The sequence below is a fragment of the Portunus trituberculatus genome, chromosome 40 (assembly GCF_017591435.1).
Source record: "Portunus trituberculatus isolate SZX2019 chromosome 40, ASM1759143v1, whole genome shotgun sequence".
NCBI lineage: Eukaryota > Metazoa > Arthropoda > Malacostraca > Decapoda > Portunidae > Portunus > Portunus trituberculatus.
The window spans coordinates 28,222,812-28,240,311 of NC_059294.1; the positions used below are offsets into that span (position 1 = coordinate 28,222,812).

The 17,500-nt window shown below is 39.6% G+C and overlaps 1 protein-coding gene across 37 annotated transcripts in view; it reads left to right on the forward strand.

The window, feature by feature from the left end:
* Nucleotides 1–17,500, forward strand: part of LOC123516083 (titin-like) — a 562,881-nt gene that overhangs the window by 384,370 nt on the left and 161,011 nt on the right. For 6 of the 37 annotated variants that reach the window (XM_045275171.1, XM_045275164.1, XM_045275173.1 and 3 more), the window contains one exon: nt 9,380–9,487. The exons of the other annotated variants lie outside the window; for them this stretch is intronic. In XM_045275171.1, the coding sequence (XP_045131106.1) occupies nt 9,380–9,487 (108 nt within the window). The remainder of the gene's footprint in view (nt 1–9,379; nt 9,488–17,500) is intronic. 37 annotated transcript variants of the gene reach the window in all.

Consider the following 17,500-nt stretch of genomic DNA (forward strand, 5'->3'; position numbering starts at 1 on the left):
GAGAGAGAGAGAGAGAGGTTAATGTTATATATTGATAAAAGAGTGATTTATATTGTATCAGATATAAACTAATTCACTCTGGTTTCATAAATACTAGAGTTTAAATCAATCTCTCTCTCTCTCTCTCTCTCTCTCTCTCTCTCTCTCTCTCTCTCTCTCTCTCTCTCTCTCTCTCTCTCTACACTACCAATTCCAACGTTATCTTTCTGCTTTATTCGTCCTCCCACTACTAACATGTCTTCTGTGAGGTGCTGGAGTAGAAATGGCCATAGGGGGGAAGGCGTTTCTATACAAGGTAATGGACACTTCTCTCTTACCCTTTATTTTGTGATCCTGTTGTGAGGTAGTAAAGTGTTGCCCAACGTACATAGGCTCTTTGGGACTTATTGGAGCTGAACGGAGGGTGGAGCTGGTGGTAATAGTAGTAGTGGTGGTGGATGTGATGGTGGTGGGCATTGTTGTGAGTCAGGGATAGTGGTGTTGATGGTGATTGAGTGGTGATGTTGTTGGGTAGGGAATGGGTGAGAGTCCTTATAGTGTTGGTTGTGTTGGTGTGAGAGTAATAGTGGATGATTTTGTCTGTGGTGATGGTAAGAGTTGTGGTGGTGGTGGATGGTGATGGTTCTAGAACAATGATGGTGTTTGTTGTAATTAGTTGTTCTTGTGGTGCCAGAGGAAGATAATGATGATAAATGGACTTAAAAGGGAAATAAAACAATGTTGTGCTAGTTAGTTAACAAGAAAAGCAAATAAAATGAAAAAATGCTTACCTATTTTTATAAACTGTATAGGTGAAATGCAGCTAAACAGTCGGATGGTTGATGAATTGAAGGCGAGACGAGTAGAAAGACTTGCTTCAGAATTACATTGTGTCATTAACTTTGTGTTGGAATCAAGGGAACGTTGTAATCTTGTCTTTTTTTATTTTGTATTTTTCTGCATTTTTTTTCTTTTCTTTTTTTTCACCCTTCCCTTTTCCTGTCTGTATTCTCTTCCTTTCCATGTGTTTTGTTGCCTTAACCTTGCAAGAAACACGTCTGCCTACACCTGTGGAAATTTTACACAATGATATATATGAAAAAGGTCCTTAAATCGAGAATGAGAAGATATCCTACTCGTTTACTATTAAATAAAACTCCTACACAATAAATACATAGATACATAAATAAATGAATGGAAAATAAATAAAGGCTTTTGGATTCAGTAGAAGATGAAGGGAATGAACTTAGTAATCAATGAATAGGAAACATGAAAGAAATAGGACAGTATTATTTACAGTAATGATAGGTAAACGGTATTAGTAATTAGTATGTTGTTGTGAAATTATTAGGAAAAAAAAAAATGGGTATAATTGTTTATAGTAATGGTGGGTGAAAATAAATTACTGGTGCGTTGTCAGTAGGAAACTTGCAAATAATAATCAGTAGAAGAAATAAAAGGAACGGAAGGTGAACATAGGCAAGTGCTGACTGTACAGAGGCAGCCACGTGTATATCCCCTTACATGTGCCCTTTAAAAAGTTCGTATGTTCTTAAATACACTAATGCTTAATGTATGTATGTTTGTATGTGTGTAATGACTGTGCCTTATATACACGCATCTTTGGAAGTACTGAATAGACAGAGGCAGCCACGTGTATAACCCCTTACAATTTCCCTTTAAAAAGTTCCTGAGTTCTTAAATACATCAAAGCAGATTGTATGTATGTTTGTATGTGTGTAATGACTGTGCCCTATGTACTCGCATCTTTGGCTGACGTTTATACACTTTATAGAGAGCCAGCACTTAAGTGGGCCTTTTTTTTTTTTCTTTCTTTCTTTTTGCCCTTGACTGGCCCTCTTCCTTACGAAAAAATAAATATCACCTTAAATTTCCCTTTAGAAAGTTCCCATGTTCTTAAATACACCAAAGCAGATTGTATGTATGTTTGTATGTGTGTAATGAGTGTGCCCTATATACTCACATCTTTGACAGCGAGGCATGACCCAGAGCCACTAATGTATCACTAGCCAAGGTCACGTACGCTTGTAATAGTTATAAAAAATGTGCATATAATGAGGTTACTGCGTGTTCATTTTTTTTTTTTTAGCGTGTTTATCTTGTCACTTGATTATTTTTAGGTCCATCGTGACTTCATTATTCATTTTGTTTGGTGCCTTTTTAGTGTCGGTATATTTATGGTCTCTCTCTCTCTCTCTCTCTCTCTCTCTCTCTCTCTCTCTCTCTCTCTCTCTCTCTCTCTCTCTCTCTCTCTCTCTCTCTCTCTCTCTCTCTCTCTCTCTCTCTCTCTCTCTCTCTCTCTCTCTCTCTCTCTCTGTATAGCGATGTGTGTCCCTCTAAATAGAACAAGTGGGCGTCAGTGGAGAGTTCTGTCACCGTCACCAGAGAGAGAGAGAGACTGACTTTTGTAGAGTCGCACTCCTAATCTCTTGCGCTAAATTTCACCAAGGCGTAGCGTTTTTGTAGTCCTGTAGTCTCTCTCTCTCTCTCTCTCTCTCTCTCTCTCTCTCTCTCTCTCTCTCTCTCTCTCTCTCTCTCTTTTCTTTATTTTCTGTCCTTTATAAATTCCTTTTTTTAGACATTTCCATCAATATGCTTAATATTTTACCTAAAGGTCCTTCCTTACTTTATTTTCTCCTTTCTTTGTCAGTTTTTACACGTTTTTGCTTTCATTTTTCAGTCTCTTTTATGTCGTTTCTATTTCTCTTTTTTTGTCTTTTTTCTATATTTTCTTTTTGTAGTTGTTTACTTTTCTTCTTACATATAATCTTCATTCTTTGTCATGTGGTCTCTCTCTCTCTCTCTCTCTCTCTCTCTCTCTCTCTCTCTCTCTCTCTCTCTCTCTCTCTCTCTCTCTCTCTCTCTCTCTCTCTCTCTCTCTCTCTCTCTATCTCTCTCTCTCTCTCTCTCTCTCTCTCTCTCTCTCTCTCTCTCTACTCTCTAATCCGCTGACGTTTCTGACATTCTCATCTTTCTCTCCTCCCTTGTTTCTCTCCTTCCGAACTTTCACATTTTACCTCAGCTCTCTCATTTTCTCTTTCTCTCTTTCTCTTCTCCTCTCCTCCACTTTCTCCCCTCGTCTTTCTTTTTTTGTGTCTCATTTCTTACTTTCATTCTGCATGTGTTTCATTTTTGGATTTCACACGTAATTCTTTTTGTCCGTAATCATTTTGCTTTTTATTTAGTTTGTTACCTCGTTGTCCTCAATTTCCCTATAACTTCTTTTACTTTCTTTTCCGTTATCTCTCTCTATGTATTTTCCTCCTTTCTTCTTGTCTAATTCTTTCCTGGAAGTGATACAAAGAAGACTGTTTCTGTATTTCGTTGACTTCGTAATGAATAGTCGTTTACATTTTAGTTGCACGTAAATTTTCTCATTCCCATTTTGTTTTTTATGCTTGTGTGTTTTTCTTGTTGCCTTTTTTTTTTATTATTTGCACCATGTGGGCTTTTCACGGGAATTTATGGGCAAAAGGGGATACTTTTTTGGGGGTACCTTCTATCTCAAGGCCCACCCGCTAGGAAACCGTTGCCCCGAGTGAGGAAGCCCAACCTACACTCGGACCGTGGGCAGGATTCGAACCCGTGCGCTTGGAGACCCCTCGCATGGTTCCACTGTACCACGGCTGCCTCCATATATCTATGTATTCTTTATGTTAGATTTGCGTATTTTGTTTTATGTTTAGTTTAGTTATTTTTCCCACATATTGTCCGGACAACTTTAAACGTGGAGAAGTCAGCGAATTATTCTTCATTACTCCTCTAATGCTCACTGTTCTTAACCTTCTAATATGTGTACTGTTTTGCATTAGATTCAGCGCAGTTACTATCACTCAAACGAAAAATTATCTGAAGTTTATTTCCTAAGTGTTTTTTTTCATTAACCACTTGAGTACCATGACGTGTTTCTATATTTATTCTGCCTACTATTTGGTGATCTTATACAGCTTCAGAAACTCATGTAGGGGATCAGAATAGTGAAGACTCTGGCCATTAATATTCTGACCTCCATAGACCGTTTCTAATGTCAATAAAATGGTCTAATTATACACAAATTTCAAGGTAAAAATGTGTCCCAGTATTGAAGAGGTTAAATTTTTGCTTTCTTATCTGCTGTATAGGATGTAAATTCGTGCTACCCTTATGTACAGTTACCGTTACTTAACTCCTTCAGTACCACGACGTGTCTTCACATCAATTTTGCTTACTATTTGGTGATTTTAACTCATGTTGGGATTGAAATAGTGAAGACTGGCCATTAATCCTTAGATCTCCATAGACAGTTTTTAATTTCAATAAAATGATCTTATCGTACACAAATCTCAAGGTAAAAATGTGTTCCATTATCGAAGGTGTTAAATAAGAGCCTTTTAATGAAGCTTATTTCTGAAGTGTTGGTGTGGCAGTATCTATTAGCGGGTGGGCGGGATAACACTGCGGCTTGCTATTAATAGACGAATAAAGAACGCTGGCAGCAGGACGCCATCCACGCCCTCACCGCCACGCCGCCGACTCCTGTCAAAAGTCTTATCTTAAGCATAATGTGTCTTAATATAGCTTCAGCAAACTCGCGTCACGGTGAAAAGGCAATTCCCTCGTTTTCATAAGCCGGCGCCGCCCCTGCTGTAAGACTACATTTGCTTCCCTCCTCTTGCCTTGCTCTCTCTTTTGGTCTCTTCACACTCATCCTCTTATGTGGCCATGTCCACCTCTTGTGTCCTTTGTCTCTCCTTGTATCTATCTTCTCCTGATCTTTTTCCATTCTTTTTGTGTTAATTCTCTACTTTTCTCTGTTATGTTGTTGTTTTACCTTTTCCATTGTTTTTTATCTCTTAATATTCCTAGTATCCCTCTTTTTTTTCGTGTTCTTCGTCGAGTTATTTACAAGACTAGGTAGCTAAACTGGTACCTTTATATGCTTTGTGGTCCTTCGTGTCTTTTTGTCGCATGTATTCCAGTCTACTTATGTATACTGCTGTCCATTTCCTCGTCGTCGTCCTCCTCTTATTCTTCCCACTCCTATTGTTCTTCTTCCTCCCTCACTGTTTCTGCTTCACGGCCACGCCCCTCAAATTCACGGGGCCCGGGAAAGCCCCTCGAGCTTGGGAGCGTCGGAGTCTCGTGTTCTCATAATCCGGTGTTTAAACGACTCGTGTGTCAGAGGGGGAGTAATTTACGGCTGTGAAAAGCGTAACAGTCCCTTATGCATTACGTAATTGTTTTTTCCTGAGCGTATTAAGTAGAAGCGTGAAGTGTTAGGTTATAATGTACTTGTTTTCGTTTATTTATTTTTCATTCTTTTCGTAACTTAGTCGCTTTTTATTTATTTTTATTTATATTTATTGTTCTCTATTTCTTTGGCTGGGCTCGTTATGAAAATACCTCACCACCTGTTATGGTAATTGAAACGTCATTACAGCATTCACTTCACCAGTTCTTTATTCACGTCTCTCAAACATCCCTATGGTATCTTAGTCGTTTTTTTTCTAGGGTTTATATGTGTTGTTCTCTACTTCTTTGGCTGGGCTCGTTATGAAAATACCTTGCCACCTGCCACAGTAATTAAAATAATTTCAACATTCGCGTCTATGAAACATCTCTACCGCACTACAAGTCGTACATTTTCTCATCTTATTCTCAGTCTTCCTTATGACTCGGTACTAAAACTTGACCGATGCTCTATTTACGTCTAACAAACATCCCTATCGTACTATCATTCATATATTTATCTCATCCTATTCTCAATCTCCCTTATGACTCTACTAAATAAGTGACTGCTAAGGCTACTCCATTCATCCATCACTATTTGAGAACTAATATCATCCAATCTCTTTTCCCATATCTAACTTCAAAACTCTTAATCGTGTAATTCCTTCTCATCCATAAATCTGTCTATAGTATCGTTTTAAATCTCCGTAATGCCTCGAGACTAACATCATAATTGCAGAGTCTTATATTCATCAAAAACTCTATTTCTTACTGTCACTTTCTTCATTAATTTTATCGACCTGGTATTTCTTGCTCACCATTTCTTGCTCACCACTTCTCGTTCACCATTTCTCGTTCACCACCTTTCACTACCCCGCCACTCACACCGCCCAGACAACCGGCCATATTCTCTGCACCGTCCTCTATACACTCAGTGGCTATCATCAGTGTTCCCAACATATACCAGCCAACAACACCTCTCCCTTCCATCCCGCGTCCTCCATCGCCAGAGAACGTATGTCCCTCCTGCCTCTCTCTTATCTCCTCTACCAGCATTCTTTTCCTTACTCATCCTTATCTGGGTTTCTTTCTCTTACTTTATTTTCCTTTATTGTGCTGTAGTGTGCACTGATTTTCATTGTATTGCTATTTTATTTAGAAATTTAGTTTTTTTCCTGTCTTCCTCTCCTATTTTCCTCTAAATATTTCTTATTTTTCCTATCATTCCTCTATTAATCTCTCTTTTTTTACATTCCTATTTTTTTAATTCTCATGTCTTTTGCCTTCCTTCTTTTCTCCTCCGATTGTTACCATTTTGCCTCTCCTTCCTCTATTAATCTCTCTCTTTTTTTTCCATTCCTGTTTCTTTTTTTCGTCTCTTGCCTATTTTCTTCTCCTCTCCTTCTGTTACCCTTCATTTCAGCGGCGTACTGTTTACACCTCTTTCTCTTTTATTCTCCTCCTCCTCCTCCTCCTCCTTCTCCTTCCCTTCACTCACTAGCCACTGCACCTGTCCTTCCTCCCCCTCACCTGTATTACTGTTCCCTCCCTTCCTTCCTCCCTTGCCGCTCTCCTTCTCCTCCTTCCCCTTCTTGTTTTGTCTTCTACTCGTATTGTGTTACTTTCTCTCTCTCTCTCTCTCTCTCTCTCTCTCTCTCTCTCTCTCTCTCTCTCTCTCTCTCTCTCTCTCTCTCTCTCTCTCTCTCTCTCTCTCTCTCTCTCTCTCACCCAAGTACCGTGTAATTATTTACTTCTCCCCCCTCCTGTTTACTTTGTGTGTGTGTGTGTGTGTGTGTGTGTGTGTGTGTGTGTGTGTGTGTGTGTGTGTGTGTGTGTGTGTGTGTGTGTGTGTGTGTTGAGAGAGAGAGAGAGAGAGAGAGAGAGAGAGAGAGAGAGAGAGAGAGAGAGAGAGAGAGAGAGAGGTAGCAGCGGTATCCCCAAACACTGTAGACCTTTATTACTCACTTTGAACTCCTAGAAAACGAAAAAAAAAAACATTAAGAGATTAAAAGAAAAAAAAAAAAAACATAAAACCTTGACCTTCTTAGAGGCTTGATTAACTCATGACTTATTCCTCCTCCTCCTCCTCCTCCTCCTCCTCCTCCTCCTCCTCCTCCTCCTCCTCCTCCTCCTCCTCCTCCTCCTCCTCCTCCTCCTCCTCCTCCTCCTCCCAACACGGCTACACCCTCCCTTGCCCTTCCAATAGCCCAGGGTCAGCTGCCAAGTGCCTACACCTCATTGTAAAGTGTAAAAATACTGTTGACTGACCCGTGTGTGTGTGTGTGTGTGTGTGTGTGTGTGTGTGTGTGTGTGTGTGTGTGTGTGTGTGTGTGTGTGTGTGTGTGTGTGTGTGTGTGTGATGGAAGGTGGTCGTAAGAACTTTTTATACCAAGGGAGAGAGAGAGAGAGAGAGAGAGAGAGAGGGAGAGGGTGGTGGGAGGTGGGAAGGTGGGAGGAGGGATTGAACGGAGGTATAGAGAAAGGGTAAATGGAGAGAGAGAAAATATTGTGAGACAGGTGGCGATGAAGGGACGGTGAGTTGGGTCACGGTAAAGGATGGAACTATATAGAGAGAAAACAGAAGAAATATGTGTGCGAAATAAATGTCAAAATAGGACGAAGAGGAAGAAAAATGTGATTGCGCCCAGATAAAAATGTTGTGAAGACAGAAATATAGGTGAAATAAATGTACTGATAATATTTTTACATTAAGGAAAAACAATAGGAAAATGAGGATAAAAAAGATGAAGAATATAATTGTGATGAGCTAAATAGTGAAAATAGAATTGAAGAACATGCACCACCCTAGAAAAAAATATTGATTGATGAAAGTAAATAGAGAAAGAAAACAAAGGAAAATACTAATAGAAGACAAAGAAAAATACAGAAATGGAGACATTGTAGTAAAATATGGAAATATCTGTACCTGGAGAGAAAGACCCAAACTGTAGCAAAGGTGATATAAAAGAAAATAATGTGTCAAGGTAGAGAAAACACACAAAAAATGTATGCACCTCACACGGTACTAAAATAAAACACCATATAAAAGAATTCATGTTACAAAATAAGACATAAATTTGAAGGAAACGCCGCAAAAAATTGTACCACCAACCGAATTGTGAGAGAAAAATACAAGGTTAACTTACTGAAAACACACAAAACGCATATCACTCCTACAGAATCAAAAAAATTGTACCACTAACCGAAATATGAGAGAAAATAATGAAGTTAACTTACGGAAAGCACAAAAAACACATATCACTCCAACGAACGCAAAAAATTGTACCACCAACCGAAATGTGAGAGAAAATACGAGGTTAACTTACTGAAAACACTGAAAAAAGCATATCACTCTAACGAAAAAAATAGTAAAAAGAAAAAATAATATTGGTTAGAATCTAGAGAAGCCCACTTTACAAGACAAGATGTACAATTGAAGGAAAAAACCCTCAAAACTGTACCATTCACCAAAATGTGACGAAAAATATGGAGCTAACTTACAGAAAACACACACAGGAATAAAAAAAAATACAAAACACACACCAGAACGAAATATAACAAAAAATAGGTTAGAATTTAGAAACACACATTACAAAACAAGATATACAATTGAAGGAAAAACCCTAAAAAATATCATTCACTCAAAAATAGATACATCACGTAATGAAACCACAATAGAAAAAAAATAAGGGTTAAAATCAAGAAATAAAAAAATATATATATATATATATATATATATATATATATATATATATATATATATATATATATATATATATATATATAGCTGAAGATAAGACATTATTTCACAATAAACACAAATAGATATATAACGTAATGAAACCACAATAGAAAAAAAAATGAGGGTTAAAAATCAAGAAACCAATAGAAAAACACATCAAAATATATAAATAACAGAACACAGGACTTTATTTCACAGTAAGCATGAATACATATATGACATAACGAAACACAATAGAAAAAATAAGAGTTAAAAATCAAGAAACCAAGAGAAAAACACATCAAAATATATATATATGTATCCCAGCCCACCCACACTACTGAAATAACCCATTAGTCAAAGAATTAATTACACTCAACGCTGCATAAAGTTAGCGGTGCCATCAATCTTCACCACGTTAACGAGCGCTTTCTTCCTTCCTTCCCGCAGGAGTGTGGTCGCCGGGCAGGACTGAGAAAGACGATTCGGGTCCCTCCAAGATCGACGCCCCAGACCTTCCCTCCTTCAAAGACCAGCCTAAAGTGTGGACGCCGAGGGGTGAGTCTTTCTGAAGCGTCATCTTGGGTGTTGTGTCGAGGATTTGGTGTTTCTTAGGGGTTATTTGGGGTTCGATTAATCTTCTGGTTTTTCGTTTCTTTTTTTGTGTTGTTTGTGTGTATTTGTAATTGAAGAGGTTAGAGTTAGTGTGAAGGTTTGTTTTTGCTCTCTTTATGATTGTTTTTATTTTCCATTTTCTTTTTTCTTTTCTTTTTTTTTCATTGATGTTTATCTCACGAAGGAAAAATTTCGAGTGTTGTGTCGAGGTTATGGTGATTCTAATGGTGGTTATTTATTGATTTATTTATTTTTTCTTTCCCTTTTCTTTTTGATGCTCGTGTGTTTTGTAATGGGTTGTTGTGTTGAGGTCTGGTGTTTCTCATAGGGTTATTGTTATTTTTTTTTTTTTTTGACGCTTGTGTGTTTTGTAATGAGTGTTGTGTTCAGGCTTGGTGTTTCTGATAGAGGTTATTTCCTTTTCTTATTAAGGCTTGTGTGTTTTGTAATGGGTGTTGTGTCGATTTTATGTGTATCTCATAAGATTTATTATTTATTTTATTTATCTTCTGGTTTTCCTTCTTTTTTTTTTATGTTTGTGTCTGTTTGTAACTGGGAAGATGTCATGAGAGTTATTATAAAGTTTTGCTGTTATTATTTTCATGGGTAGATTTATTTATTTTCTATTCTATTCTTATGTTTGTGCGAATTTATAGTGAGTAGACGTTATGGTAGGTATTAAGAAGGATTGCTGTTATTATTTTCACGGTTATTTTTATATTTTCCTTATTGTTTTTCTACATTTATATATCACGAAGGATTTTGTGTTTGTGTGTATTTGTAATAAGGGAATGTCAGGAGAGTTATTATGAAGGATTGCTCTTATTATCTTTGTTATTATCTTTATGGTTAGTTTTATTTCCATGTCCTTCTTTCTACTTGGGCGTTTACATCACGAAGGATAAACCGGGAAAGTACAACAGTTTTTCCATTATTATCTTCACCGACAGTTTTTTTTTTTTTATATACTGTACTGGTGTCTTTTGTAAATGTGAGAAAAAGTAAAAAAAAAAAAAAAAATGTGCTAGTCTCCTTCCTGTCATTATCATCACCATCTTCATCATCATCATCATATTCACTTTGATTGTTCACAAATCAATAAGTTTTCTTTTTCTTTTTTTTTTTCGTTTCGTAGGTTCTATTTTATTTATTTATTTTCGTTACTATTAACGTTTTATTTTTCGTGGGCGTTACATATCGTTTATTTCACATATATTTACTGCTTCAATTATTTTAAGTGGCTAGTCGCATCGTGTAACCAAGTAAATCTTTCTCTTGTTGTCGGTTTTGTCCTAAAGGAGAGAGAGAGAGAGAGAGAGAGAGAGAGAGAGAGAGAGAGAGAGAGAGAGAGAGCTAGCACGTAGTTAGTTTTATATATATCTGTGCCGCTTTAAACAAATTGAAAAGAAGATTTATGAGAGATAGTAAGAAGAGAGAGAGAGAGAGAGAGAGAGAGAGAGAGAGAGTCGTACCCACTCTCTCTCTTCAGCCAGGTGACGTTTAAGAATATCACAAATGATTCACCTGGGCGAAGATTAAACTGCAAGGTGTGGCAGGGAGATTTACTGGGCCGGGACACCACCACCACCACCACCACCACCACCACCACCACCACCACCACCACCACCACCACTACCACCACCCCAGACACTGAAGAGGCTATGTGGGTTTAAAAGGGGGACTCATCTGGCCAGCGTCACTTAGCTCTGCCTTGCCTCCTTACATAATGACGTGTGTACATTGCCACGCCGCCACGCAGAGGTTGTATATAGTAATGATGCTTCCCGTGCATATAGAAAGTGATGTAGGAAGGAAGAAGTACTGCGTCATATAGTCGTGTTTTGAGGGTATGTATTGGCAGTGTAGTGTATTGAGTGCAATGGAAGTATATAAAAACGTACAAATATTAGGAAAAGTGCGAGAAATCGACACACACACACACACGTGGTAGTCATGTATATGTGTCTAATCTTCAGATGAAAGCTTTCTTGTGACTCACCACCAACAATTTTATTACCAAATGTTTTTCCTTCTGGTTATTTAGTTTTGTGTTATCATGTGCTATATATATGTAGTTATTAGTAATAGACTAATATGTTACAAGATATTACATTGCCTTGACCTTCAGTCTCCAAAGATGAGTCACAAAAATTTCTAAGCTACACTAAAACGTATCGCCTTCAGAGACTGGTTTTCTCACTGGTGAATTCTCTTTATGATTTCCAAAGAAGCTTAATCGACATGAGATCATAAAGGAGGGAGATATTTCAAGACATTTATCCTCAGTTTTCGATTAGCTCTTAATGGCATGGAAACCAGTACTCTAGTGAGCCTTTTTTTAGTTGCCTTTGGCTGATGTCCTTCATGGAAAAAAATGCCGCGAAAAAATTGAAACTTGAAAAAAAATCACCTTGCATTTTTCTTTCAATCCTGAACTCGTAGGTTTAATTTTGAGGTATCACAAAACACCGGATTATTACGACTAAGCAAGTAAAATGTTTGCACTATACACAATAATTTTTACTTCCCCTGCTTTCAGTGTGTCCCAACAAGATATATATTCTACCAGATTATATCATGTTCTAACCCTAATAGAATAAATGAATATCCTTACTCTTACCAGTAAAATAGTGACATCAAACACATGAAATTTGTCTTTTTCCCTTATGACTCACAGAGCTTTACTTCAATATTGCACAAATGTTTCCTGCTTTCAATATCTCACAACATGATTCAATCCACGCTACATAACTGTCAGACTGCAACACTAGCATAATTTCCACACTTCCTCTTTTTTTCTACACTTTTTATCGTCTAATATTCTGAAATAATTTGAAAGCCACCGTGGTACAGTGGAACAATGCGTGCTTTGGGGTCCGAGGGGTCTTCAAACGCACGGGTTCGAATCCTGTCCACGGTCTGAGTGTAGGCTGGGCTTCCTCACTCGGAGCAACGATTTCCTAGCGCGTGGGCTTTGAGATAGGAGGTACCGCAAAAAAGTATCCCCTTTAGCCCATAAATTCTCGTGAAAAGCCCATATGGTATAAAGAAAAATAAATAAACATCACTTCATAACATTATAAATCATACCTCACAGCAGGACATATATATATTTATTTTTGACCCATTTGTGTCATGTTGCAACAAGGTATATTGTCCACGCATCCTTGCCCTTCCTAATGATCGGAGCTAGTGTTGCGATGAGCGTGTTGCAAGGTGACGTCTCGGAGCCACTTGGGTGACGCTGTTGTTTATCTGCGAGTGGCTGCTTCCCTTCACGAGGCGGAACACCAATAGCATCATTCTTTATGGGGACGATTAGAGACTGACTGGAGGGGAATATTTACGTGACAGCTGGCGTGTGTGTGTGTGTGTGTGTGTGTGTGTGTGTGTGTGTGTGTGTGTGTGTGTGTGTGTGTGTGTGTGTGTGTGTGTGTGTGTGTGTGTGTGTGTGTGTGTGTGTGTGTGTGTGTGTGTGTGTGTGTGTGTGTATCATTCACTCTTTCATCCATTTCCCTTCCTCTATTTTTGTTTATTCGTATTCAGTTCTCCCTCTCTTATCGTTTTAGAAAATTTTCCTCCTTCTCTTCACTTAGTATGTATTTTCTCATACTATACGATATATTATTCTCTTCTCTTCCTTTCTCTTCTACTTTTATACATTTCAGTCTCCCCTTTCTTATCTTTTACATTTTAGTTCTTCTATTTTTCATTCCATTTGCATTATCTTTTTGTATTATGTAGAGAGAGAGAGAGAGAGAGAGAGAGAGAGCACGAGCACATAAAAACTACCTTCCACACTTCCCTCAGGTGTTGGCAGATGATGGTGATGTTATCTAAGGGAGACCCAATACCTCTGCCCTCAGGTAACTCTTCATCTTCCCCTCCCTGGCCACCCTACCCTCTCTTCCCCTGCCTTCCTCGCCACCCTTCCTTACCTCCGTCCCATTTCTCCCTCTTCTATTTCCTCCACTTACACCCTACACCACCTCATGCTCCTCTTATCTACTCCACATTTTCCTTAACTCAAACCTACTTAATACTCTTTCCCTCCTACACACCCTCCTCCTCCTCCTCCTCCTCCTCCTCCTCCTCCTCCTCCTCCTCCTCCTCCTCCTCCTCCTCCTCCTCCTCCTTCGTGTTTCTTCTGGCACAGCGCTGGCCCACACGAGGCACTAATGGCAGGTGATTTGAAGGTCGTCCTGACTCACGCGTGTACCTCATTGAACGATCTGTTAATGGTTTACTAGGTTAATCCACTTTCCCGGCATTCCTCCTTCCCTTCTCCTTCCCTCCTCCCACTCCGGACTTCTCATGTGTTTTTTTTTTTTTTTTTCTCTTTCTTTAGTAGGTTCGTGTGGGAGGGAAACAGGGAAAGGGCAGCTGGTGAAGTGACGAAGCGACTTGTTTGGTGAGCTTCGTAAATTTCTAGGTTTATTTTGGTCTTTTCTACACGTTTTCCTACTCTTCTTTTTCTTCTTGCTATTCTTTCTCTTTTTTATCCTTTGTGGTTTTCTCGTTCCACTTACTTTTCTCGTTTTTTTCTTTTTCGTTTGTTTTCTCCTCTTTCTCCTATTATTTCTCCTCGTCCTGTGTTTATTCCTCATATTTCTTATCCATATTTTCGTGACACATTTTTCTTTTTTCTTCCTTCTTCTAATCTTCCTCTTCCTGGTCAACCTTTGCATCGTCGTATCCGTTTTGTTGCCTGATTTTCTCTCTCTCTCTCTCTCTCTCTCTCTCTCTCTCTCTCTCTCTCTCTCTCTCTCTCTCTCTCTCTCTCTCTCTCTCTCTCTCTCTCTCTCTCTCTCTCTCTCTCTCTCTCTCTCTCTCTCTCTCTCTCTCTCTCTCTCTCTCTCTCTCTCTCTCTCTCTCTCTCTCTCTCTCTCTCTCTCTCTCTCTCTCTCTCTCTCTCTCTCTCTCTCTCTCTCTCTCTCTCTCTCTCTCTCTCTCTCTCTCTCTCTCTCTCTCTCTCTCTCTCTCTCTCTCTCTCTCTCTCTCTCTCTCTCTCTCTCTCTCTCTCTCTCTCTCTCTCTCTCTCTCTCTCTCTCTCTCTCTCTCTCTCTCTCTCTCTCTCTCTCTCTCTCTCTCTCTCTCTCTCTCTCTCTCTCTCTCTCTCTCTCTCTCTCTCTCTCTCTCTCTCTCTCTCTCTCTCATGGGTCCGTCCGTCCGCCAACAACAACCCACCAGAAAACCGATATACGAGTTACACCTTGACAGTTGCTGATCCTCTTAAGCTTGCCTACTGAACACACCTGAGGGCCGCCCCGTTGCTGCTCACCTCTCCTGTCACCCTCACACATCCCCAGGCATTTCTCACTTTCATCTGCTTCTCTCACATTTACTTTGAAGCTCTACTGCTCTTTATATTGTACTGTAGATTTTTTGTCATGATTGTCTGGATGGTCCTAGTGTAAGTAGCAGTTTAGTTCTCAGTGTTGGTGTTTCATTTTCAGATTTTCGTTGCCTTTCGTATTGTCCTTTTGGTTGTTCTTGTTTCATTTGTGTGTATGGTGTACTTCTTTTCATTTAATCATGTCATCGTCTTATATTTTCTCTGTCGCGTCTTGGCACACTTATCCTCGCACTTCATCGGCTCTTTTCCTATTCATTTATTTATCCTCATTCCCGCTCACTTCGTGTTTTGTACATTTTAAATTACTACCCATCTGCCCCGCGTGCCTTCGTTTTCTACCTCTTGCACAGGTGTGGGCAAACTACGGCCCGCGGACTGCATGCGACACGCAAAAGGAATTCATGCGGCCCGACAAATGTTAATAAATTTGAAAGAGCAAGTTAATAAGCAACGTCAAATAGTATTGTGAGCATTTCATTTTCTTCCCGTAAGTGAGAATGGCCTTTTCTTTAGAAGCCTTTAATTTTGTATTATAAATAGTAATATTTTTAGGTTAATATAGTTTGCGGCCCTATAAGATTGTGATTTTTTTTTATTGTGGTTCTAGCACTGAAAAGTTTGCCCACCCTACTCTACCATCACTGTTGTCACTCACCGTTCCACCTTCACTCCCTCAGCCTATCATCCTCAGCCTATCACATCATAGTCACTCTTTCACGTTCACCTTCGACAAACCTCACATTCACTCCTTTCATTTTGACTTTCCAACATTTGTACCTCTCTGTCCTCTGGTTCTCATTCTTATACCTTCAATCTTGCACCTTTTCGCTTTAGCATATTCACTCGCACACTTCTATCTTCATGACCACTTAGCTCACTACCGTCCTCCGTCTCCCACCCTGTCACGCCAGTCCTCACCCTCCCGCACATCCTCGTTAAGCCTTTGATGTCACGTCGAGGGCAGGTGGGTTCATGTCATGATTTTTTTACACATTTTTTGCCCTCTCTCTCTCTCTTTATATTTTTGTCTACTTCGTCAGTGTTAGTGTCATTTTTCACCTGTGTGTGTGTGTGTGTGTGTGTGTGTGTGTGTGTGTGTGTGTGTGTGTGTGTGTGTGTGTGTGTGTGTGTGTGTGTGTGTGTACGTGAGTGTGTGGCGATCTTTCGTGTGCATGTAAGGATGCTTTTATTATTGTCATTATTATTATTATTATTATTATTATTATTATTATTATTATTACTATTATTATTATTATTATTATTATTATTATTATTATTATCATTATCATTATCATCAGCAGTAGTAGCAGTAGTAGTAGCAGTACACTCTCTCTCTCTCTCTCTCTCTCTCTCTCTCTCTCTCTCTCTCTCTCTCTCTCTCTCTCTCTCTCTCTTTCATCACTCAAATAATTCTACAAATATTCCTTTCAAAGTCTTTACAAGAAAAAGATATTACCGTCACTGTGTGTGTGTGTGTGTGTGTGTGTGTGTGTGTGTGTGTGTGTGTGTGTGTGTGTGTGTGTGTGTGTGTGTGTGTGTGTGTGTACGTGTGTGTGTACTTGACTTTTTTCCCTTATGTGTTTGTAAAGTGTTGAAAAAGTGGCAAATTTACAAGACATGGTGAGGCATCTCGGTCTTACCTGTCCACCTCACCTGCGTCCCTCCATCATGATGCCTCCCCGCGTGTTAAGGAGGAGGAGGAGGAGGAGGAGGAGGAGGAGGAGGAGGAGGAGGAGGAGGAGGAGGAGGAGGAGGAGGAGGAGGAGGAGGAAAAGGAGGAGGAGGAGGAGGAGGAGACGAAGAAGAAGAAGAAGAAGAAGAGGAAGAAGAAGAAGAAGAAGAAGAAAATGAAAATGAAAAGAAGAACAAGAAGAGGAGGAGGAGGAGGAGGAGGAGGAGGAGGAGGAGGAGGAGGAGGAGGAGGAGGAGGAGGAGGAATAGTTGGAAATAGAGATGGAAGTGAAGTGGAACAAAAAGAGAAGAAGGAGGAGGCGGAGAATTATGGAGAAAGGAAACAGGGAATATGAAATAACAGGAGAAGAAAGATAGAAGAGGATAAAGGAGAAGAATACAATGAAGAGGAAAAAAAGAAATACGAATGAAAAGAGGAAGAAGAGATAAAATAGAAGCAGAAAAATGAAGATAATCACACACACACACACACACACACACACACACACACACACACACACACACACACACACACACACACACACACGAGGGTCACGTGACATAACGCCTACTAAATAGAACTTCCTCCTTCTCCTCTTCCATCACCTCCTCCTCCTTCTCCTCTTCCTCCTCCTCCTCCTCCTCCTCCTCCTCCTCCTCCTCCTCCTCCTCCTCCTCCTCCTCCTCCTCCTCCTCCTCCTTCTTCTTCTCCTACCCATACTCTTCTCCCGAAATAACGGAGGAAGAGAGAGAGAGAGAGAGAGAGAGAGAGAGAGAGAGAGAGAGAGAGAGACAGGCACCGTGGGGAGGAAGAGTGCCAAGTCCCTGGGGTAGACAAGACATATTTGGTGCCAGTACCAGACCACACTACCATTCCTCCCTCTACTCTCTACTCTCTACCGTTTCCCTCTTGTTCCTCCCTCATTCCA